A 27273-nucleotide genomic window follows, 5' to 3' on the forward strand; every position below is an offset into this window, starting at 1 on the left:
GAGTGAGGGGGGGGGGGTGGAGGAGCAGAGGTGCCAGTCGGTGTTAAAATCACCAAGAACTATGGTTTCTTGGGGATAGGTAGTGGATAACCAGTTAAAGAGATCTTCTAGGGTATTTAGGTTGTTGCCTGGTGGAATTTATGCACAGACGATGTTCAAGTGTTTGTTTTGGTTAATCTGTAGCTTGGTTATGAGGAGTTCCGCGTTATTGAATTGGGGAGGTTGAATGGTGTCTCTATTAACGGTTAGAGTATTTTTGTAAAGGACTGTTATCCCACCTCCTTTCCTTGTAGCACGGTCTAACCAGTGAATATTGTATCCTGGAGGTAGTATCTCATTGTCAGTAGTACTGGGTTTTAGCCATGTTTCCGTAAGACACATAATGTCTGGGGAGTGGGTTGCTAGGAGGGCGTGTAGGTTGGGAATCTTATTGTTAATACTTTTAATATTTAGGTGAAATGCTAGTAGTGAACTAGTGGGAGTATTCATGCGTAGCTTAACTGTGGGGGTTGTGGTAGGGGAGTGGAGGTTATTGGGTGTGAGTGGACCAGGGTTGGGATGAATGTCTCCATGTGTTATAAGGTTAGTGACAGGATATTCTGAGCTTCAGGAGTTTGTTTATAAGCTTTATATAGTCTTTGTCTTTAGGATTATGTTTTGTGGCTGTACAGGGGTGGTATTTTATAGAAGGTGGTATATTCAGTGTGCAAGGGAAGGTAAAGTGTTTGGTGTTATGTGTGAAGTCGTGGGTGTCTGTTTGACCATTTGGGTAGTGAATACCATGGTCAAGTGTTTGTTCATAGACAGTGAGATGGTAAAATAGAAACAGTATAGGCATTAGGGTAATTAGTGTTTTTTTTGCTTGTTTGCATTTTGATAGGGGGCGAGCCCAATTTGATGGCTAACAGGGTGTGTAAGAATGAGAGAGAAGGAAATGGGTTAAGGGGGCAGGGTTGCTCAATGATGTGTGAGGTGCTGATTGGTACTTAGCAGGAGGGGAGTGGCAAGGGAGTGGCAAAGTCTGGTTTAAATTAAGCACTAGTGGGGACGGGTGGAATTTGGGGGCAGGGAGAGGAGCGGACCAAGGCTGACACTGACTCTGAGAGTTACCTTGGGCTTTTGGTTTGGTTTGTATGATTGTATGTAAGTAGTGTTGTTGGCTGTACTTTAATTTGTTTTATTCTTTTTAAATTTTACACCAATTTTCAGGCTAATTTTAATTGGATCCTAGGGGTAAACTAGCAAATGTAGTCAATAAGGAGGGAGCAAAATTACTTTACTAAATTAAAAAGTAAATGCTTGGGACTGGAACACTGTGTGGGTGTAAGTCTGATTCAAAGTAGTATATCCCAATCTAGTGGCAATTGACTAGATCCCTTCACTGTTGTTGAGCATACACCATTAAGTCTCAACAGTTTACAAAAACTAAATTGTAGTTCATCTATTACAATTTAAAAGCTGGAGGGAGTCAGGTTCTCCCAGAGGTTTTACTTAGTTAAGATAGCCAGCTTCAGTGGAGAAGGTAGAAATTGCTTTATGCAGTGAATCCCAGGTGTGTGTGTGTGTGTGTGTGTGTGTGTGTGTGTGTGTGTGTGTGTGTGTGTGGGGGGGGTCACTCAGGAAAAAAATCCATGCACACTGAAAAATAAAGGTAAATAAGGCAGAATTAGTGCAAACGTTACAAGAATATGAAGTGGAGAGCATGCAAGGAATAGAGCTGGAGAGTAAAATTAATTATATTGCATACATTACAATTAAAATTGATTATAGTACATACAGTATCAGCTCTGTAAAACCACAGACTAAGAGCAGTAACATACAGCCTCTAAGTCCAGTGATAACAGCTGTATACTTCAGTGAATACACACAGGATATAATGCACAAAGCAAAGTATGGCTGTTTTAGGAGAATAATTCTAAAGCTATGTTATTCAGTATGAACTAACAGTAACATGAACTGCATTCACTTAGCCTTCTATAAAAGCAATTATAAAGTCCAGCCTGTAAGTCTTCTAAGTACAGTAGCATGCCATAGGAATGTTTACAAATGTAATCAGAACATGAATGACCTCTGCAAAACAGCAGGATGCCTGTCAGATATTCAACAATTAAAGCTCTACCTTCATAAAACAAGATAAAAAAAACAAGCAGTTTGTAAGTTAGAACATTAGCTAGCTCTGAGGAGGGATGCTGGGTATATTGGGAAAAGGATGCTAAGGATGGAGCTGCCAGGTAAGAGGAAAAGAGGAAGGCCTAAGATTGCGTTGGTTTGGACATGTGCTGAGGAGGGATGCTGGGTATATTGGGAAAAGGATGCTAAGGATGGAGCTGCCAGGTAAGAGGAAAAGAGGAAGGCCTAAGATGAGGTTTATGTATGTGGTGAGAGAAGGACATGCAGGCGGTTGGTGTGAAAGAGCATGATGCAGAGGACAGGAAGAAACAGAAACAGATGATCCGCTGTAGCTACCCCTAACGGGAACAGCCGAAAGAAGAAGATGATGATGATGATGAGTTGATTTTGATAGTATAAGGGCATCACTTTGTGCAAGTCCATGAAAAAAACTTAAATAAAAAAAACAGCCAGAAATAAAGACAACTTAGAAGCATGTTGTAATCCCCCCCTACAATTTTAGGAACAGAACCTGGAGCAGCACAGCGGTTAGTATTGTCACCTCAGAGCAAAAGGTTCTCTGGTTTGATTCTCGGCTGGGGTGCCTTCTGTGCAGAGTTTGCATGTCCTCCCTGCATTTATGTGGGTTTCCTCTCACATTCAAAATAAATGCATCTGGAGCATTTCTCCCCGGGCCTCTACTGAAAATGGGCTCTGTCCCAGTTGGACTTTCCTGCTAAACCAATGTTAAATTTATAAATAAATAATTTGAATTAATGACATCAGAAAACCTTAAATACAGCCTGGTTAAACTTGCATTGTCACATATTTCTACATACTTACATTTTTTCATTCTTCCATTCAATGTTAGCTTTTACTTGAGGTATAAAAGCATTTTGGGATGCAATCTACATTATAAAATTTGATGTAGACTAGTGAGCCCTGACCAGCAGTGAAATGCAGTTTTGCATTAAGTACACTGTTTTGTGTTGATAGTGTGGTGCCTCTCTTCAGAGAACAAAAATGTTTTAAAACAGATATAAGAAATAAGATAAATAATGTAATCTCTGAAAGTTACCTGGACTCTGACAGCCAATTAAATATATAGCTAGATAATTCACTAACATTACATTATTCAGTGAATGTTTTGCTGACTCGATTTGTCTAAAAATGGTATGAATGGAAATTCTGGTGTCAATGAAGTTTGTAAACAAGTTAATAAATCTCATTATTAGGGTTTGCTCATCTTCCTCATATTTACAAATTTTCAGGAGCTTTCTCTGTTCAAACTTGACAGTCTCTACAGCAACCAGTATACCCATCTCTTTTTTACCTCGTTATGTGCCATCTGTAACCCACAGTTCAGGTCCCTACACATCTACTTCACTGGATTTCCTTTTTATGTGATTTATAGATTCTAGTTTATAAGCCAGCATTAGTGTGGTGAGCTTCCTGGTCCTAGATAATGTCAGAGAGTGTTTTAATGAAATTCTATGCTCATCACCTTTAAATGTTGCAACTACCTGACTAGTTAGGTATACTTCACCTAAAAGCTAAGGGCTAACACAGTGACTGCCTCTGTAGTAACCCGCAGTTAACCAGCATTCATTGTAAGCATTACAACAAAAACAAGCCCATATTTATTTTATGATACTTAATATTTTAATGGCATTGCACAGACAACCACAGCTTTGTACTATGTCAACCCATACATTTCAGTGTTTATATTTCTTATTGTTTCTGTTTTTTTTTTTTCCGGAATTAGCCAAACAAATCTGGTATTTTAGTGATGTTATTGTAGTTTTTCAGCAACTGTTTATGTATTGGTGCTTTCCCTACCACTGATTAATGTTTACAGTGAGTTGGATTATTAGGGCTCATCTGTACTTACTGGTACACAAAAACATACACATTTGAGCACTTAAAATAAGTACTTCAAGTTGTAGGGATGTCAGAACTAGTATAGTGGGGGAGTACATAGTTCATTTTGTCTTTGTTAGAGAATGGGATCTTATTTTGAAAAGGTAGATTTGACAACAGCTGTGTCAATGGATATGATTGAAGTAAACTATCTAATCACCATGTAAATTCATGTTCTGGGATGCTTTACCTAAATTATGTACCACCTACCTAAGCGAAAGGACTGAAAAATTGTTAGCAGCTTTCTTGAAATGGTATTTTGGATAATAAGCATAACATATCCTTCTGAAATAAGTCTTAGATCTAAAAATCAACAGCTACTGCTTTCATGTGACATTGTGCAGGAAAGGGATGTATGAAAAGATTTTGGTTACATCTGGATGAAAATTCTGAGCATTCTAAAGGTTGTAAGGACTCTTGTACCAAGATGGATGTTTCAGTGGCATCACCTTATTCAAGTTATGATGTCATAAAAGAGATGTAGGCTCTTCACTCTGGTAATTTTCAGGGAAACAACATACAGATTGTAAACATGTCATTCCATTTATGGTACCAAGATGGATGTTTCAGTGACATCACCTTATTCAAGTTATGATGTCATAAAAGAGATGTAGGCTCTTCACTAATTTTCAGGGAAACAACATAAATATTGTAAGCATGTCAGTCCATTTAGATCAGCCTTGGATACCAAAAGTTTTATCCATATGAGCTCAAAATCTAGAAATGTCATTCAAAACTGTACCATTAATGCAGAATTTCTATTTAGAAATGATTGTAGAAACAACAAGGTCATTAATCACAAGACAAACAAAACATTAATGAGCATGTCCAAAACAACCCTCAGCTTTATTTGACTCGGTGAAATATTTAAAGCATGCACCTCATTAGGACTCTTGCTTACCTAGTCACATAAGAAGATGCATTAATGAAGATGGTGACCATGTGGCACATTTGCAAAGTTCATATCCCAAAGGAATTTTACAGCAGTATCAAAAATAACATAACCATGTCATAGTATAGGTCTGGAGAGATTACTTACACATCTTCACGTGTCCATAACACAGGTGATGCCTACTCCAGGTTTTAATCATAAACATGTTTCTAGCAGCTTTTGATTTACTTTATGTTGTTCCTGCACTCATATAAATATATACCCATTCTTTGCTTTCACATTTTGAATTCTTTGTGAAGAAGTCTATAAACATCTTAATTTTGAGCTATCTCTTTATGCAGATAAATAACACCATGGAAACCAATTTAGTTTATACCTTGATTTGTATTTTAGGGTATCAGGATGTTGCTGGACCCCAGCTTTATCCCCTCAAGGTACAAAACTACATGTGCCATTTTTGCTGTTTATGACGACAGATCTAGGGGTTCGCTCTGATACAGGAAAAGTAAACATTCCGCCAAAAGTGGCTCTCTCACCTCCTCTACGGTAAGATTCAGTTTAATGTGTCTTCTGGCTGTAAACAATTTAAATCAATTGTATACTGTCAGACTGATATCAAATGCAACAGTACTTTTGTGGTTTAAGGTTTTCTTTTTGATTAGAACTATTGTATTGTAGCTGCAGAATGAGAACAACATTATGACAGAAATTACAGTGTGTTTGAGAATTTATTTGAAGAATTCTTGTACATTTAGTAACAGAATTAAATTTCATTTGTGAAATGGTATGCAATTTTTGTGAGTCCTTATTAAACCTATTTCTATTGGGACATTAACATCTATTACGTACTTGCAGATAATTGTGATTGAGGACAATTTAGTAGTACAATGACATATTTACATTGTTTTCACTATCATAGTCTCAAAACACATAGCTCTAGGACACCTTCCAGAATTTGTAGTGACTGAATAACATGCTACTGATTAAAGTTGCAAGAAATGAAACACAGTAAAAGGTTATTTGTCTGTCACTAGTGAAAGGGCTGTTTCACCCAAAACAGAGTCAAGAAGTCCTTTCATGCTGATCAATATGAAGCTGAAATTATTTTATTTCTCTAAATTGCATCAGTCACAAGACTTGGTTATTTAAAACTGGGGATGTATTCCACATAAAATATCACTTTGGATTTTTTGTATGGAGGAAATTTAGAGGAAATTAGACCTTAGCAATATCCGTGATTCTCCATGATGGTGTCATAAATTGCTTAGTATACTATGTGTGCATCACTGCTGGTGCTGTATTAATGATCTCAGTGATCTGGCCCTTGTAAAGAAGGGGATCTGCTACAAACAGTTACAGAGATCCTAAGGGGAAACAACATTGTAATGACTGTTAGTTGGACCTTGTATGAGCTTAGGAAAAAATAGCTGGCATCTAGCGAGAGACTGTGTGTGTGTGTGTGTGTGTGTGTGTGTGTGTGTGTGTGTGTGTGTGTGTGTGTGTGTGTGTGTGTGTGTGCGCGTGTGCGCGCGTGTGTTTGTGAGCGTGTGTGCATATGTGCGTGCGTGTGTGTGTGCATGTGTGTGCATGCGTGTCTGTGTTTGTGTGAGAGAGAGCTTGTGAGCGTGTGTGCATGTGCATCGGGAGGGTTGATGACTGACAGTTGCCCAGTAATCTTCTGCACATTTTCAAGGTACCCCACACATTGTGTAAAACTATAGGTTTTAATCACCAGCATATTTAGATAGGCAATAATATTACAGACAACCGCCCTTTTTACTTTTCAAAACCTTCTTTGAATGGCTACCCTAGTACAATCATAGTAATGCTAGTGGACCTCTAAAAGGAAACATAAAAACGGACTTTTTAACATTTAAGCATAGTAGTAAAAACTTATACTTTCTTAGGACAGAGCTCTCATGCCTTCTTAGACTTATATCATCCCGCTGTATCTTATTGGCAGATGTACTAAGGGTCCTCAGAAAATTTAAATGCATTATAAAAAAGTTATATAACAGACACTTTGAAACAACTAATATTCAATGAATATGTGAAGTTATTCACTAAATATTAGTTAGCGGTGTCTGTTCTGTTACTGTTTTATTCTTAGCATATTCTTTTGGTTGTTAACTCAGATAAGCAATAAAACCTGTATGTCAGCAGTATAGATGAAAAAAGACATTCACATTTTGTTTTGATAGCAAGATATAACATGATTAATAACCTTTTAAAAGGGGAAACAGGTATGTCAACTTGAATATCAGCTAGATTTCACGCATTTGCAAAACACAACTGTGCTTGTTTGCTGAATGTTTAGGAAGCTGAGATGGGAAAGATTCTGGCCATGACTTTACTTCATTCAGTCATGCTCTTGACAGCTGCATAGAAGAAAAGGCAGCGTGGAAGTATCATTCCTGTTACTTTAAGTGAAAATACACCCAGTACGGACTCTAGACATCTCTGAACTGTGCAAAAAGGGAGAAGCAGAATGCAAATGCTGCATTGTTTCATGCCTTTACAGGTGAAATTCTGAAATTCACTGTTTCGTATCAGGATATAGGCTTGAAGGAGGTGGTTAGCTTTGTAACTTTAAATACTAAGTCCTTGAGTCTGAGTTATTATATTGTGATTGATGGGAATAATAAGAGCTGTCATAGGAAGTATGGGACAAGGTTCGACTAACAGGTAGGAGAATTCATTGGAGACGTTATTTACTTTAGTATGATGGGAGCTGATGGTTTTGAAGTTTCCAAAAAGGAACTGACTGTTTTCTGTTACAGTCAGGTAAAGTAAAGGATTATTGCAGGTGGTCAGTGGCAGGTAAAGTGGTCTACAGTTTAAACTCAAGGAAAGGGTGTTGGGCACAGAATAAGTGAGTTACATAGCTGGGAGAGCTTTGTGGATCTGAACATTATGGAATTACTTGGAGAAGGAGTCTTAGCATCTTGGGCTGTTTCGCTAAACTGCTGTGAGGCTTTTTTTCATACCTGGGATCGTTCTGTATTAGGGAATAGATTCTAGACCAATAAGGTCAAACATAGGGGCTGGCTCAATTAAATGTGTGCAAGCCTTTTTTGCTGGGGTCCTGTAACTAGATATGGTAACTAGAAGAAAGAGTATACATTACCTGACAGGACAACGAGTGTAAAGGAAGTTGTTATCACCACTCCAACAGAGTTACTAAAGTTTTATCGGTGTAACAGTACTTCTTGGAAGTAGTCTCTAACAACAGGTAGTCTAGCTAGCTTGACTAAGTAAAGGGACAGGGTTTTAAGTCTTATATCTTAGTTGAAGAGGCTTAAGTACACAAAAGGTTGGTAAAATGGGTAATCCAGGACCTTACAAGTGGGTGGGTGGGACATCTGAAGGGTAGATGGAGTGGTTTTACATGCTTAAGGTAAGGGATACATTATTCTCTTTGTTTGTTCTTCAGTATCATAGTATTATTATGCCATAGCAGAATACTAGACTAATGATCCCATGGGCCATTTTAAGCCTAGCCAAGGTTGCCAAAATAAAATTTGATAGGAAATAGTTCCCAAATATTTTGTTGAGGGTGTGTGTCCTTAGCTAGACAATTACAAGCTTCCTCTGCCTAGTAGGGACATGGGTGGCAGACCAGGGGTATTTTTCTGGTTCCTCATCCCCTGGCCCAGGTCCTGCTTGAATAAATGTATGGAGTAACTCTGCTTCATGTGGATTGGAAGCCTGTTTAACAGAAGGGGAAGCCTCTGAGACACATGCTGTCCATCTAGCATGTCCTATTTATGTTGCTGGAAAGACGTAGGTCTCCAGATCGGGTGTTTATAATGTTAGATGCTTTCCAAATGTCTAGCAGGTCTATTAGTGCTGGATCTGAGAAAGCTTTTTAGGCTAGGCATAGGTTACCTCTTGGTAGCCTGTAGGAAACTGAATATAGGCTCAATGATATGTGGTGGTCTGCATAGAACTAGTTTTCTACCCCCTGTATTCTTTTTGTGAGAAATCTCTGAGGACACCCCTATTGCTGCATATGTGTAGTTATGTACATACCAATGATGGTGTTGTACTTAATGATAGATCTTATGAGGCCAGAATACTATAAAACAATGACTTATTTAGATCAAGATGCTATACCTCTACATTTAAATTTTGCAACATGGAATGATTTCCTCATCCCAGTAGAAACATGTTGGTTAAATACTAAATCTCTGTCTACATATATTCCCATGTCCCTGACTATAGGATCTACTCTCAGGGATGTATAATCAATATAGTAGTTTATAAGGGGTGTCTGTCTTGCCAAAAGATGCTATGATGCACTTCTTAACATTGTGTTTTAGGCCACAACTATGGCACCTGTTATGGGTCTGTCTCAGGCCCTCTTGGAAGATATTCATATCTTGGGGGGAATCATCTGCAAACTTGGTCAGCCCAAGGCCCTTGATAAAATTCCTTCAGAAAAGTGGACACCAAACAGCAGTGGCCTCAGTGCTAATCCCTGGGGGACCCTAATAATAACTACCTTTTTGTGGAGGTAGATTCCCCTACTAACTTCTTGGGTCCTGTCAGTGAGCTAGTTGGCTATCCAGTGGATGATGTATGAGTTAATACCTAATTTAGTGAGCTTGATAACAATGCCTGAATGGGGTATTGTGTCAAATGCCTTGGCTAGGTCAAGCTGGGCAGTATGTATTGATTCCCAGTTTATACTGGGGTAGTTGAAGTCACTCAGGGACATTGTGTTGGGTTGGATGGGGAGTATGTCATGTGCCTTTAATTAACTGTTGTGCTTTTCCTGTGTCATTGAAGGGGACCTATAGTTAGCAAGGATATGGTATATGGTGATTTGGACATAGAGAGTCTCAAGTCCATCGTGCTAATGGACCAGTCTTGAGGTGTGTTTAATTTGTGTGTGTGTGTGTGTGTGTGTGTGTGTGTGTGTGTGTGTGTGTTTTTATATATATATATATATATATATATATATATATATATATAGACAGAGAGAGAGAGAGAAAGAATTTTGCCTTTTGTCCAGTAACTGGTCTAAATGTGTGGAAAGCATTGTAGCCCTGCCAGACTGCTCTCCATAGCTTTAAACCATGTCTTAGTAACTGCAGAGACATCTACACTTTCCAAGTTGAGGAGAGCCTGCAGGGAGTGAAGTTTCTTGTTCAGATCCCTGGCAATGAACAGTAACACCATCAGATTTTCCTGGTTTGGAACAGCTATGTCGCAAGGTTTATCTGGTTGGCAGTGCCTATAAAAAGCAGTATGGGGGTAGAAAATGTTTTATCAAGTATTTGAAATCCCACTTTGGACAGGTGCAGACTGTACCTGGTAAAGCAGTGTGATCTGTTAACCATGTCCTTCCATGCTTACAAATATTTGAATGACACCATACTTTAAGCCAGTTGTTGAAGTCAGTTATTTTCTTTTAATACTGTGGCATCATCCTTGGAAAAGGTAGAAAGCTGCTCGGTGTTAGATTCATACCAGCCTGGGACACATAGTCCAAGAGCTCAGTCATGCCTCTCTTAATACAGTTCAGGGAGGTAAATCTAAGATCATTAACAACCACGTGGACTGTGACCAAATCATACTTGTACTTGGAGTTAAGTGACCTGAGTGCATGAGTACTATGATGGAGCCTGGCTATTGATAGGAAGTTGGTAATGAGTCTCTCTTTGCTTAGCTTGGTGAGTGGGATGTTTGTGTGTCTCATTATGGAGTCTCCTATGACCAGAATACTGGGTCATGTAATGGTACTCCTTATTGGCTTAGAGGTTAAGACATCATGGGTTGTGGCAGTATGTGTCTTGCTGAGTATTGTTTTTGTGGAGTGCTCTTGAGGTTGCTAAGAACCTTTTTTTGGGGTTGAAGTTTTTGGGAAGTCTTTGTGGTTTGGGAAGATTATCTTTAAGAGCCCCAGCATATGTGGTTCTACATGACTCATCTGTACTATGTGAAGTGGAGGTCGTGTGTGTTATGGACAATCTGTTTGGTAGTGTAGGTGCTTGTAGGTGAGAACCTTGCCTCCAATTGCATCGTATAACTACATCTCTTTTATACACATGGTTGTAAGTGTACACGAGGCAAATGCTGCATTGCCTCAGGATGCCCATGGCCACCAGACCAGCTACAGAGATAGCAGGAAAGGGCACCTAAGGCTTTGGATCCTAGTTGCTTATTCTACAGGGGAATACTGCTGAGCATAATATTGAAATATAAAAAAAAAAAAAAAAATGCAGGTATCGAATGGATTTTCTTTAGCAGAATAATTTCAGCTATTGTAACTGACACAACAGATTTCTTTAATTAAGAGAACAAACATGTTTGCATTCTGATTGAAATGATTTTAATCCATGTCAGGATAAAAAGAGGGTAAATGTATGCTACAGATTGTGGACATGAACAAATGAAGGGTGAATACAAAACGGTTATTATATGCAGCAGGATTCATGAAGGTCAGGCCCTGACCTTTGTGATGTGATGTCAAATAGATAGGTATTTCTGCAGGTAGCACAGACAAATAAAATTAATTACATTTCAGTGAGAGAGAGGAGAATGTGTGCGAGAATAATGCACAAACATTTCAGGTAGTTAAATTAAATTTAAAGATCGTTTGAGTACACCTTAGAGTTGTAAATGCTCTATATGCCAAAGAAGTTAATAGCTCACAATGGCACAGATAACCAATCTGTTTCCAGGTTGTTGCATAAGATTTTTTTAAAGGCTTTTAGTTGTAGTGATGATGATTCTAATCTTGATATGCTTCATGCATAGGACATTCATGAAAACAGTACAAAGTAGGTACTAGAAAATTGTTAATAATAATGCTGGAATATGTATGCGTATAAATGGATGGAGTAAGCGTTTCCATTCAAGTACTCTGGCAGTAGGTGTGTTTTTAACTTATTTTTCATTTTTCTTGCAACTCATGTCTATCTTACTGAGGTATTTCTCAGTGTAAATCTGAAAATAGAATGATCAGATGGTTATCTGAAGTAGCTTAGACTTAGAACCAATTTTTTTAATTAGGTAAAGGTTTGATTTATTGACAAAGGATAAATCAAAGAGGGAAATGTTGATCATAATATTGAAATATCAAAAAATATATATCAGAATGGATTTTTTCTAGTAGAGTTATTTCAGACATTACAGCTGACAAAATAAATTTCTGTATTTCAGATAAGAAATGTGTTTGCATTTTGAAAGACATAGGTACAGTAACTGTATAATGCAAGCTAGATAAAACTCATAGTAATTACGTCTTTGTAACAACAACAAACTGAAGAACCAAACCAGCAAATGGAACAAGCAGGCACTATGTAGAAATATACCACTTTAAAAGTTCAAAAACCACAGGTTAAACAATATTCCACAAGTTAAGCGCTTTCTTCCCCAACTGCAAGGGACTTCATCAGAACACTGTTCCATTTGCTGGTTTGGTTCTTCAAAAACTCATAGTAATACCTTGTTATGAAACAAAGAAATATTATAGTTTGAGCTTGTTCCATTACATGTTCCATAATGGATACTGCCTTGCTTGTATACTGCACAGATGAAGTCATGAGAATGTGTTGAAATGTAATGAGTATTGAAATGGAAATAATTTTTTGGAATTTTGCTTCATGTACAAAAAAGCTGTAGCTGGCTACCACATTAGGTTCATGTGAGATGCTACCAGTCTAGTAGTTTCTTGGAATATTAACAGGTTATGCAACCTAGTGATGAGAGAGAATTTTTTTAATGCTTAAGAATATACTGACGTTATGTCTGTCGGAAACACATGTGAATGAAGGGGGACATCAAACGCTACCAAGAGTTAGTTATCAGGTATAGGGGTTGTCCAGATTTGGGATAAGGAGACAACTTGTGTCACATTCCTGAGACTCACAACAGTCTCAGGAATCAGCATGGTAAATAGTTCTGCAAACAAAAATGGCAATGTGTTAAGAGTAAAGTCTCATAAGATTTATATGGTAGTTTCATGCTACTTGCAATACCAATTTCAGTGATGAGACTGAAGAAACTCTTTGATTTGCTGGTAGGTTAGTACTTGGTCACCTTTGCAGTAGTAGGTAATTGCAATTCCCTGTGGTACTAACTGAACATAAGCAAAGCGTCAACCAGGAAGCTGACCTCTCTGCCAGGGTGGTGAATGTAATTATAGAATGCATGGGACTTGTACGCAAGAGTTCTTTGGTGAAGGCTGTGAAAGAAACTTATACCTTTTACTCAGCGCCTCATGTCATATGATTTTAGATGACCCTGCATGCCATTGACAACTGTCTGATTGGGTTGTAACTGCCCAAACATAACTGATCTAATTATCAGTTGAACACTTGTGATCATATGTGTGTCATAGATAGGCAGGCACTGGGACTGTTGTTTGTGGAGGACCACACTGCATTGTTTTGTGGTGTTTCTACTTCTGTCACTATTGTAGAGTTAGTATATAGAAGTTGGAGGTGTGGAGGTGAGTCGAACTTACATGTGCTGTTTTATCAGTTAGCTGTGATTCAGCATTTTCTATACGAATCATGTATCAATGGTTCATGAGGAAGCCATGATTATATATCTGCATGGGGCACATAATTCCTTCATATCCATTTTCTGACCTGACCGGGCACTAAGGCTTTGCAATTGTATAAAATATTTATGCCAGTTTGATTCTATTTCCATCCAAAATTTAAAAATAGTAGCTAATAATAATGATAGACTGACTCTTATCCAGGTTAAAATCACCCTACTTAATTTGACCCCAAGTTGAGGGATGTGCAGTAACCAATAATGAACATCTCTATCATGCAGCAAAGATATTCATGTTGCCCATTTAATCTTGTCTGGTGTTCATTCCCACATCTGCTTTATTTCCTTGCACTCCCATACCATATGAATATAGTCAGCTGGATAAGTACTACATCTCTAATATCTAGGCTCAAAAATGGTCCTACTCCTAAATCTATTAGGGGAGTAATGCCAAGTATGAATAAGCTTTATACAAGTAAATAGTATTAGATAAGGAACAGGATTGTCAGCATATAAAGAGAAAACCTGATACCAATTTCTTTCCAGTAATGTACAGTGCAGGACTTTTTCAGAGTGTAATTCTGTTGTATGTCCATAAGAATCTTGCACATTTGTCTCAGTTTGACCACATTAAGAAGTCTAGCCATATGGTCCTGAAGCCCAACTCTGCTCTGAATGAATGAAGACAATATGTTATCCTTCATGAAGCATTTCTTTGTTGCATTATCTGGAAGGGTTAAATGTCTGTCCTATTTCATCTCATACATCCAGCAATGATACATGCCCATTCTTATCCAATTCTGCCAGATTATCATCTCTAATCTTGCTGTTTTACTACCTTTTCTGCATACGACCTTCCATTTTATTTAGTTTTACTTTCTATCCCTTTGTCTCTGTTTGTTCTCTTATTTATTTATAACAGTTGTATTTCCTTTCTTGATGGAATTGGTATCATTTTCAGTGTTTTTGCCTTTGCTTTTTTGCTGCATTTCCCCTATTTTCACTTTATCCTAACATTTTTTTATCTTTCTGACATGACATATTAATATCCATATAAACACATGGACATATATATGTGTGTGTGTGTGTGTGTGTGTGTGTGTGTGTGTGTGTGTGTGTGTGTGTGTGTGTGTGTGTGTGTGTGTGTGTGTGTGTACTTTTCTATCAATCTAGCTATGTATATTTTTTATATATTTGTAATATATGTATAGTATATTGTAGTAATAATTGTAGTTGTGGTCTGGATATTGTCTTAAAAGATTTGGAGGAGTATTCAACTGGTTATCAAATGAGTAATAATATTGGCAATATCCCTCAGTAACTTGCCTCTTCAACAGAGTAAATAGATATAGATATTGATAGATAGATATAGATATGTATTGATGAATACATCTGTATAAAGATATAGATTGACAGATCTCTGTCTCTCTCTCTCTCTCTCTCTCTCTATATATATATATATATATTTTTTTTTTTTTTTTTATTTACTGGGGTATAACACTGATAAATTTTGACCAATGTTATTTTCAGGTCCTATGTGGAAGTTCCTAATAATGGATATAGAGGGTGAATTAGATTCATGTGTGGAAGGTGGTGCTGGTGGTAGGAGTAAAGGAAATGCTAGTGTGTGTGGTGTATGGAGAATGTTGATTTTGGTCTAACCTGTTCATCATAGAAATGTTAGGACTGGCGTTCATTGTGTGTTTGGTTGGGAGGGTAGAAGCACTGGATGGAGAGAAGAGCTTTTAGGTAGGGAAGCAATGCTTTCTATGAAGTATGTATTTAATAAAGTATCAATTTCTAGTGGAGAGCTGTTATGAGAAGGGCTGGGTTCATTACATGAGCCCAGATGTAATAGGTTATGTATTGATGTAAACATTTTTTTGGAGACATTTTTGTGTTGAAGTTGCAGATGGCTATAATATTGTTTCTTATCTGGGTTAACTTGTTTTTCACTCAGATGGCATAATTCTCTATAGAGTTACAGAAATACCAATCCTTTCACACCACACACTCCATAGACCTCAACTTCATTACCACAATCAACAGAACAAGCTGGAGGGTCAGGTTCATAACCCAGTGACTGCCCACGTTATGGAATAGACTTCCCATGCATGTCAAACAGAGCACATCACTGGCCCTCTTCAAGAGAAATCTTGATGAGTGGATGGGAAATAGAAAATTCACCCCAGGGATCACTCCAGTGGCTCTACTCGACAGAGGCACTGGGAACTAAGGTCGGGTGGCACTATGCCAGGGTCATCCTATGGCTAGGTTTGTAAAGGCCCCAGGGCCATTAGCCTAGTGCACACCTATGAACCTATGAACCTATGTGTTGTGGCTTGGTGAATAATAGCATGACAAATGAAATCAGAAGCTGCAAGCCAAAGATCTTATTGCTGAGCCACAGTGATATATCTGTTTGGCTGTTATACATTTTGATGAACAGCTCAGATTTCAAGGAATGTCTCTAAGTTGTAAAGAAAAGAATTATGACCTTTAGACACGTTATTTCTAAAGTTTCTAATATGAAAACGTTATTTCTATGGTGTCAAAAGATAAAAGTGATTGTTCATGTTATGTTGCTTTCTATGGTATCTCTCTCTCTCTCTCTCTTTCTGCCTGTCACTCTCTCTAGCTTACACACACACACACACACACACACACACACACACACACACACACACACACACTCCATTCACTGCCACTTTTTCTATTCACAGCCTTCTTTTTTCACTTGACTATGCTATATCTTTACCAAATATTTCTACCTAATACTTTGTACCCGCATCCATTTATCTTCTGACACTCCCAAAACATTTACATAACACCCCCCCCAACCATCTTCCAAGACACATCTCCAGCATCTTTTATTATTCACTTTCTCTTCTTCATATAGCATGTCTGATGTTAGATACCAAAAGTTTAACATTCATAAATGCTGGTGTTAAATGTAGATCCATTTTTTTATAAACTGATAGTGGTCCTGTGCCTTTTCCATCTTTCCTTTGTCTGATTTAATTTTCTCTGCCCTTGTCCATCTTTTCTCCAGCTGAATTACATCTACCTCTTATTTCTTTCTGCACAATTGTTTAGAAATCAAACTTCTGCTCATCTTCATATTTTACTATGTATTTCATGGTACTGATTGTCTTCTGTTTTCCTTTTTTTTTCCATAATCTAATCTACATATAAGGAACATGTTTTGTAGTATGTGTATCATTAGGAATGTGATATTTTGTATGTATCTGTAATAAGTAGGAAGTTTTTAAAACTTAATTTATTACTTAATTTATAACTTTGTCTCTTTGTGAAACATATTTGCACAACAGTTTGCTCCCATATTAGAATCCCAGCCACTTTTCACATTTCTATCTTGCTCTTTAATTGTATTTAAGATTTACTGATTCTGCCACATTACTAGATATCTTCTTTTACCCAACCTAACTCCATCAATCATTGTGAGACCGTGTTTCCAGTTTGTAATTCCTTTCATCATCATCATCATCATCGTCAATAATCTCCTTTTTCCCATTTCCTACATGGGTTAGGGGTGTTGTGTCAACTGTCTCCATCTCTCTCTATTCAATGACACTCGCCTGCCTTCTTCAACACTCATGCCTGACTGTCACAGATCTTCTCTTACACAATCCAATAAACACCACAAGGAGAAAGAGTGCTGAAGCAGCTACCAATAAAACAAAAGTAAGCACTCGGACAGCCATTTACACCCAATAACTTTATTCACCAAGCACAGCAAACTAGTGAATTTAATAAACACCTCTAATGTCCATCTGTACTTCCTCAAACACAAAAAATTTAAAAAATGCCTCCCACATATTTGTGTATGTTTGTATAATGCGTTCCTATTATTGCCTTTTTTAATATCGTAGGTATGCTCATAAATCCTCCTTTTCATACACATTTCAGTTTTTCCTATGTAAAATCCTTCATATTTACCACATAAGGCAATATAAATTAACCCATTTGAATCACAGTTGGAATACACTTTCGATGTAATATATTTCTTCCTCCCAGGGATATATATCCCGACATATTAGATATGTATGAACATTGTGGACAAGACCCACATTTCTATGTCCCTACCTTCCTATTCCCTTTATTAAACCCTTCTTTTCCAAAATGTTCTTAATACATTTATCTTTTCTAAAAATACATTTTAAATGTTGATCAAACCCTATGTTCAAGTCAAATAATTTACCAAATCTATCCCATTCTTCTTTAAGGAACTCCATAATAATGCCAGCATCCCCACTATAATCCAAAACAAAAATATTTTCATATCCTTTCTCTAACCATTTTCCGGTGTATTTCCCCCCTCCTTTGTATTTTTCTTCCCTACAATGGGGCCAAACTTGTTATGCCTATCTCTAAGGACCTCCTTAAAAGTCTCATTAATCAATCTTTTGGGGTAACCTGTCTCTAAAAACATAGATTTTAATAATTCACCTTTTTCTATGAAATCCTTGTTCTCTGAGATCATCCTACATCCCCATATGTACTGTCCTTTCACAATATTCCTTTTCTGTAGCTATGGATGGGCACTTTGAAAAAATGAAAAGGAATTACAATAGGTGTCCTTTCTGTGAACCTTCGAAATAAATTTATTACTACAATTGGCCATCTTAATGTTCACATCCAAATAATCTATAAACCCATGGCCCATTTTATAAGTGAATCTTAAAAATTCCATACTCTTTGTAATATAATCAAAAACTTCTCTAAACTTGTGCTCACTATCTATCCAAAAAAGACATGTCATCTAAAAAGTGCTTATAAAGAACCCAACAATCTTTGTATATAAAATTAAATATAAACTTCTTCTCCCACCATGCAAGCACAAAATTGGCATATGTGGGGGCACACATGGCCTCCATTGCTACACCTACAATTTGTCAAAAGTATTTTCCCTCAAAATAAATAAAATTATGCTTAAGGACAATTTCCATCAGTACCAATATCATGTATATATCTTTATCACTAAAATCATTATGGTTTCTTAAGATTTCTTCCAAAATTCCAAATCTTCCTTGTGGGGGATAGAAGTAAAGAGGTCTGTAACATCTACGATAATAAAAATAATATTTTCCTTATATAGGTCCCTTCTTACATTTCTAAGAAAATCCCAGGAATCCTTTAATACATTAGGTGTATTTAGAGAAATATTCTTCAATCTAAAGTCAAGATCTGTCGCAATAGGGGCTGTTACTGATTGACTGGCTGCCACCAACAGTCTCATGGGTTGGGCAATTATGTCCTTGCTTCAGGATTCCAAATATAGTAGGTAATCTTGGTTCTTTGTTATGCAAAAATCTAAACGTTTCTGTGTCTATAACTCCTTCCAATACCAAATCATTTAAAGCCGCATATATATATATATATATTTTTATATGCTATCTTTATTTCATTCATAGAAACCTTAGAATATTTAATTTCATCACTTAGGAGGTCCATCATCCCACTTTTATAAATAATGGAATCCATCAGGACCGTTCCCTCACCCTTATCTGGCTTCATCACCCTAACAAATTTATTGTCTCGGAGTATACTTAAAATTATCCTTTCCTCCATAGTTAGATTTGACCATATTTTGTTTTTAGAAACCTTCTCCCTCAAACTATTCTCCACCATATTTTCAAAATTCTTTAATTGCAGATGTTATGGTGGATTCCACACATTCTTTTTCTTAAAATTTCCATCCGTATCCACAGGTTCACCTAACAACAATTCTAAATGTTTCTTTCTACGAAACATTTTTAAATTGATAAGTAAATTACTTATCTCACACTTTCTCTTAGGGACAAACTTAAAACATTTTGCAAATAGGTTAAAATATCCTTCATTCACTTTTATAATACTATAGTTATAAATCTTATATCCATTATATTTTAATATATTCCCTCTTTTTTCTATTTGATTCATTCCTTCACTGCTACTGTCCCCATTTGTAAATAAGTTATACCCTTCCATTAACCCATTTAGTATCTCTGATTCATTCCTTTGTTGTTCCACCCCCTCCAATTATCCTGGTAATACTCCACATTTCCTTTGTTTTTCAATCTCTTGGGTGTAAACGGCTGTCTGAGTGCTTACATTTGATTCTTACACAATCCATCTACTTTTTTGATGGATGCCCTTGTTTCCTTTTGCCTTTTTCCTGTGTGTCCCAAATCTTCTTCCCTACATTGTCTTCTGCTTTTCTGTGCATATGCATGACCCAGATGTGTAGATGCCTTTATCCCAAGCTTAATCCTTATATTTTATAAGTATGTTTTCCCTCCCATTCACTTTTCTTGTCTTTATTCAGTCATATCCATTGAGACAAATTATATGGAAGCACCAGAATGTGGACATGAATCAGACACCTTCCCCACATATGGGTTAGAATTAAAAACTTCTATTTTGTTATTCATAAATCTGAAGCTCCTCTCATGCATTCCTCTGTTACTGATTGTACTTTGCAAAGTCCTGGCTAGTTAAAAGGTACAGGTATGTCTCAACAAATGTATAAAGGATGAATACTCACATTCTTGGAGATTCATTTATGGCTTTTCACCTTTTTCATCAACCAAATGTACTGAGTTTTTTATAGTATTCCAGTTTAAATCTAGGACTTGCATGAAATTCTCAATTACATTCATTACTCGTGTGATAACTTTGCCTATCTTTTCTGCAATCAAAATGCAGTCATATGAAAGTTTCTTAAAATAGACTAAACATCCTACCCCTATGCTGTAATCAATTCCATTTCATACTAGGCATGCAATTCAGGAGATTATTAAGGAAACTAGCCCAAATTACCAAATTGATCAAAGCACTGTCTGCTTAAGTGACTTGCTGAAGGTCACACAGTAGGCAAATGAAATCTATGGGTGTCAAACACTGTAGCACATAATGCATCTAGTCAACAGTTCATAGCCATGAAGCTCTTTCCCAGCTGATAAATTTTCCTGACCTTTATTGTCAGTTCTTTTATGACTAAAGAAAATAAGCCAGAAAATAGTGGGCATCGTTACTGTATATCTTAGTCTGTTCTGGTTGTCACCCCATTGAGCAGTAGATCAAATTTTGGAGTGGAATAAAACACCTCTATCCATTAGCAAAAGTTACACTCAGGACCCCCGCTCTAAAGGGTTCGAAGAAAAATGTCTGTTTGGCTAAATACGTTTTTTATATAAAATAAATTGTAGATCTTCTTTTCCCCTGAAATCTATTTTATACTGAATTTGTAGTTTGCACAAAGCCTCTCTTTTCGTCTCTTTGTATAATATATAGGAATATTTTACCCACTTTGCCTCCTAATACTGTTGCCAGTATTTTAATACCCAAATCCAGCAGGCATATTGATCTGTATTCCTTCAGATATACATCATCTCCTTTTCCTTTAGGTACTGTCACTGCTGTTATTGGCTCCATTGACAGTGGTAGTTTTGTTTGTGTACTAGTAGTATTGTATAGTGTTAGTAAACTGTCTAGTAATGCTACCCACCCTGCATGAAAACTTCATTGGGAAACCTACAAGTCTTGGAGATTTCCAACTTTGTAAGTTATTAGTTACCTGATGTACCTCCTCTTCACTTACTGACATTCTATTTTCTTCTTTATTTTTTGGATCATTTTCTTGATCTCATTGTCAAATCAATCCCATTATCTGTAGCTTATTATTAGTGTACAGCTCATCACAGTATACGTTGAAAGTCTGAATAATCTTATAAGAGCATTTCACATGCTCCCCAGATGTACTCTGTATTATGAGAGCATTTCACATGTTCCCCAGATGTATCCTGTATTATGAGACCCTTTCACATGTTCCCCAGATGAATTCTGTATTATGAGACTATTTTACATGTTCCCCAGATGTATTCTGTATTATGAGACCATTTACATGCTCCCCAGATGTATTCTGTATTATGAGAGCATTTCACATGTTCCCCAGATGTATTCTGTATTATGAGAGCATTTACATGTTCCCCAGATGTATTGTGTATTATGAGAGCATTTCACATGTTCCCCAGATGTATCCTGTATTATGAGACCCTTTCACATGTTCCCCAGATGTATTGTGTATTATGAGAGCATTTCACATGTTCTACAGACGTATTCTGTATTATGAGAGCATTTCACATGTTCCCCAGATGTATTCTGTATTATGAGACTATTTCACATGTTCCCCAGATGTATTCTGTATTATGACACCATTTACATGTTCCCCAGATGTAGTCTGTATTATGAGAGCATTTCACATGTTCCCCAGATGTATTCTGTATTATGAGACCATTTACATGCTCCCCAGATGTACTCTGTATTATGAGAGCATTTTACATGTTCCGCAGATGTATTCTGTATTATGAGACCATTTACATGCTCCCCAGATGTAGTCTGTATTATGAGAGCATTTCACATGTTCCCCAGATGTATTCTGTATTATGACACCATTTACATGTTCCCCAGATGTAGTCTGTATTATGAGAGCATTTAACATGTTCCCCAGATGTATTCTGTATTATGAGACCATTTACATGCTCCCCAGATGTACTCTGTATTATGAGAGCATTTTACATGTTCCCCAGATGTATTCTGTATTATGAGACCATTTACATGCTCCCCAGATATATTCTGTATTATGAGAGCATTTTACATGTTCCTCAGATGAATTCTGTATTATGAGACTATTTTACATGTTCCCCAGATGTATTCTGTATTATGAGACCATTTACATGCTCCCCAGATGTAGTCTGTATTATGAGAGCATTTCACATGTTCCCCAGATGTATTCTGTATTATGAGAGCATTTACATGTTCCCCAGATGTATTGTGTATTATGAAAGCATTTCACATGTTCCCCAGATGTATCCTGTATTATGAGACCCTTTCACATGTTCCCCAGATGTATTGTGTATTATGAGAGCATTTCACATGTTCCACAGACGTATTCTGTATTATGAGAGCATTCCACATGTTCCCCAGATGTATTTTGTATTATGAGACTATGTCACATGTTCCCCAGATGTATTCTGTATTATGAGACCATTTACATGCTCCCCAGATGTACTCTGTATTATGAGAGCATTTTACATGTTCCCCAGATGTATTCTGTATTATGAGACCATTTACATGCTCCCCAGATGTATTCTGTATTATGAGAACATTTCACATGTTCCCCAGATGTATTCTGTATTATGAGACCATTTACATGCTCCCCAGATGTACTCTGTATTATGAGAGCATTTTACATGTTCCCCAGATGTATTCTGTATTATGAGACCATTTACATGCTCCCCAGATATATTCTGTATTATGAGAGCATTTTACATGTTCCTCAGATGAATTCTGTATTATGAGACTATTTTACATGTTCCCCAGATGTATTCTGTATTATGAGACCATTTACATGCTCCCCAGATGTAGTCTGTATTATGAGAGCATTTCACATGTTCCCCAGATGTATTCTGTATTATGAGAGCATTTACATGTTCCCCAGATGTATTGTGTATTATGAAAGCATTTCACATGTTCCCCAGATGTATCCTGTATTATGAGACCCTTTCACATGTTCCCCAGATGTATTGTGTATTATGAGAGCATTTCACATGTTCCACAGACGTATTCTGTATTATGAGAGCATTCCACATGTTCCCCAGATGTATTTTGTATTATGAGACTATGTCACATGTTCCCCAGATGTATTCTGTATTATGACACCATTTACATGTTCCCCAGATGTAGTCTGTATTATGAGAGCATTTCACATGTTCCCCAGATGTATTCTGTATTATGAGACCATTTACATGCTCCCCAGATGTACTCTGTATTATGAGAGCATTTTACATGTTCCCCAGATGTATTCTGTATTATGAGACCATTTACATGCTCCCCAGATATAGTCTGTATTATGAGAGCATTTCACATGTTCCCCAGATGTATTCTGTATTATGACACCATTTACATGTTCCCCAGATGTAGTCTGTATTATGAGAGCATTTCACATGTTCCCCAGATGTATTCTGTATTATGAGACCATTTACATGCTCCCCAGATGTACTCTGTATTATGAGAGCATTTTACATGTTCCCCAGATGTATTCTGTATTATGAGACCATTTACATGCTCCCCAGATGTATTCTGTATTATGAGAACATTTCACATGTTCCCCAGATGTATTCTGTATTATGAGACCATTTTACATGCTCACCAGATGTATTCTGTATTATGAGACCCTTTCACATGTTCCCCAGATGTATTCTGTATTATGAGACCATTTCACATGTTCCCCAGATATATTCTGTATTATGAGACCATTTTACATGTTCCCCAGATGTATTCTGTATTATGAGAGCATTTTACATGTTCCCCAGATGTATTGTGTATTATGAGAGCATTTCACATGTTCCTCAGATGTATTCTGTATTATGAGAGCATTTTACATGTTCCCCACATGTATTTTGTATTATGAGAGCATTTACATGCTCCCCAGATGTATTGTGTATTATGAGAGCATTTCCCATGTTCCCCAGATGTATTCTGTATTATGAGACCCTTTCACATGTTCCCCAGATGTATTGTGTATTATGAGAGCATTTCACATGTTCCCCAGATGTATTCTGTATTATGAGACCCTTTCACATGTTCCCCAGATGTATTGTGTATTATGAGAGCATTTCACATGTTCCCCAGATGTATTGTGTATTATGAGAGCATTTCACATGTTCCCCAGATGTATTCTCTATTATGAGACCCTTTCACATGTTCCCCAGATGTATTGTGTATTATGAGAGCATTTCACATGTTCCACAGACGTATTCTGTATTATGAGAGCATTTCACATGTTCCCCAGATGTATTCTGTATTATGAGACTATTTCACATGTTCCCCAGATGTATTCTGTATTATGACACCATTTACATGTTCCCCAGATGTAGTCTGTATTATGAGAGCATTTCACATGTTCCCCAGATGTATTCTGTATTATGAGACCATTTACATGCTCCCCAGATGTACTCTGTATTATGAGAGCATTTTACATGTTCCCCAGATGTATTCTGTATTATGAGACCATTTACATGCTCCCCAGATATAGTCTGTATTATGAGAGCATTTCACATGTTCCCCAGATGTATTCTGTATTATGACACCATTTACATGTTCCCCAGATGTAGTCTGTATTATGAGAGCATTTCACATGTTCCCCAGATGTATTCTGTATTATGAGACCATTTACATGCTCCCCAGATGTACTCTGTATTATGAGAGCATTTTACATGTTCCCCAGATGTATTCTGTATTATGAGACCATTTACATGCTCCCCAGATGTATTCTGTATTATGAGAACATTTCACATGTTCCCCAGATGTATTCTGTATTATGAGACCATTTACATGCTCCCCAGATGTATTCTGTATTATGAGACCCTTTCACATGTTCCCCAGAAGTATTCTGTATTATGAGACCATTTTACATGTTCCCCAGATGTATTCTGTATTATGAGACCATTTCACATGTTCCCGAGATATATTCTGTATTATGAGACCATTTTACATGTTCCCCAGATGTATTCTGTATTATGAGAGCATTTTACATGTTCCCCAGATGTATTGTGTATTATGAGAGCATTTCACATGTTCCCCAGATGTATTCTGTATTATGAGAGCATTTTACATGTTCCCCACATGTATTTTGTATTATGAGAGCATTTACATGCTCCCCAGATGTATTGTGTATTATGAGAGCATTTCCCATGTTCCCCAGATGTATTCTGTATTATGAGACCCTTTCACATGTTCCCCAGATGTATTGTGTATTATGAGAGCATTTCACATGTTCCCCAGATGTATTCTGTATTATGAGACCCTTTCACATGTTCCCCAGATGTATTGTGTATTATGAGAGCATTTCACATGTTCCCCAGATGTATTGTGTATTATGAGAGCATTTCACATGTTCCCCAGATGTATTCTCTATTATGAGACCCTTTCACATGTTCCCCAGATGTATTGTGTATTATGAGAGCATTTCACATGTTCCACAGACGTATTCTGTATTATGAGAGCATTTCACATGTTCCCCAGATGTATTCTGTATTATGAGACTATTTCACATGTTCCCCAGATGTATTCTGTATTATGACACCATTTACATGTTCCCCAGATGTAGTCTGTATTATGAGAGCATTTCACATGTTCCCCAGATGTATTCTGTATTATGAGACCATTTACATGCTCCCCAGATGTACTCTGTATTATGAGAGCATTTTACATGTTCCCCAGATGTATTCTGTATTATGAGACCATTTACATGCTCCCCAGATGTAGTCTGTATTATGAGAGCATTTCACATGTTCCCCAGATGTATTCTGTATTATGAGACCATTTACATGCTCCCCAGATGTACTCTGTATTATGAGAGCATTTTACATGTTCCCCAGATGTATTCTGTATTATGAGACCTTTTACATGCTCCCCAGATGTATTCTGTATTATGAGAACATTTCACATGTTCCCCAGATGTATTCTGAGACCATTTACATGCTCCCCAGATGTATTCTGTATTATGAGACCCTTTCACATGTTCCCCAGATGTATTCTGTATTATGAGACCATTTTACATGTTCCCCAGATGTATTCTGTATTATGAGACCCTTTCACATGTTCCCCAGATGTGTTCTGTATTATGAGACCCTTTCACATGTTCCCCAGATGTATTGTGTATTATGAGAGCATTTCACGTGTTCCCCAGATGTATTCTGTATTATGAGACCATTTACATGCTCCCCAGATGTATTCTGTATTATGAGAACATTTCACATGTTCCCCAGATGTATTCTGTATTATGAGACCATTTACATGCTCCCCAGATGTATTCTGTATTATGAGACCATTTACATGTTCCCCAGATGTATTCTGTATTATGAGACCATTTCACATCTTCCCCAGATGTATTCCGTATTATGAGACCATTTCACATGTTCCCCAGATGTATTCTGTATTATGAGAGCATTTTGCATGTTCCACAGATGAATTCTGTATTATGAGACCCTTTCACATGTTCCCCAGATGTATTCTGTATTATGAGACCATTTCACATCTTCCCCAAATGTATTCCGTATTATGAGACCATTTCACGTCCCCAAGATGTATTCTGTATTATGACACCATTTACATGTTCCCCAGATGTATTCTGTATTAAAAGAGCAATTCACATGTCCCCCAGATGTATTCTGTATTATGAGAGCATTTTACATGTTCCCTAGATGTATTCTGTATTATGAGAGCATTTTACATGTTCCCCAGATGTATTCTGTATTATGAGAGCATGTTACATGTTCCCCAGATGTATTCTGTATTATGAGAGCATTTCACATGTTCCCCAGATGTATTCTGTATTATGAGAGCATTTTACATGTTCCCCAGATGTATTCTGTATTATGAGACCATTTTACATGCCCCCAGATGTATTCTGTATTATGAGAGCATTTTACATGTTCCACAGATGTATTCTGTATTATGAGAGTAATTCACATGTTCTCCAGATATATTCTGTATTATGAGAGCATTTTACATGTTCCTCAGATGAATTCTGTATTACGAGACCATTTTACATGTTCCCCAGATGTATTCTGTATTATGAGACCATTTTACATGTTCCCCAGATGTATTCTGTATTATGAGACTATTTCACATGTTCCCCAGATGTATTCTGTATTATGAGACCATTTCACATGTTCCCCAGATGTATTCTGTATTATGAGAGCATTTTACATGTTCCCCAGATGTATTCTGTATTATGAGACCATTTCACATGTTCCCCAGATGTATTCTGT

General features: G+C 37.1%; 1 protein-coding gene across 1 annotated transcript in view; it reads left to right on the forward strand.

Annotated features, from left to right (window-relative positions):
* The window catches only part of LOC122791269, a 564593-nt gene that overhangs the window by 169075 nt on the left and 368245 nt on the right, over positions 1-27273 (forward strand). Inside the window, exon 3 of the mRNA XM_044058939.1 lies at positions 5315-5467. Coding sequence (XP_043914874.1) covers positions 5315-5467 — 153 coding nt within the window. The remainder of the gene's footprint in view (positions 1-5314; positions 5468-27273) is intronic.

Source organism: Protopterus annectens, chromosome 17.part0, assembly GCF_019279795.1.
Source record: "Protopterus annectens isolate FY-2018-M chromosome 17.part0, PAN1.0, whole genome shotgun sequence".
In the NCBI taxonomy this organism is placed as follows: domain Eukaryota; kingdom Metazoa; phylum Chordata; order Ceratodontiformes; family Protopteridae; genus Protopterus; species Protopterus annectens.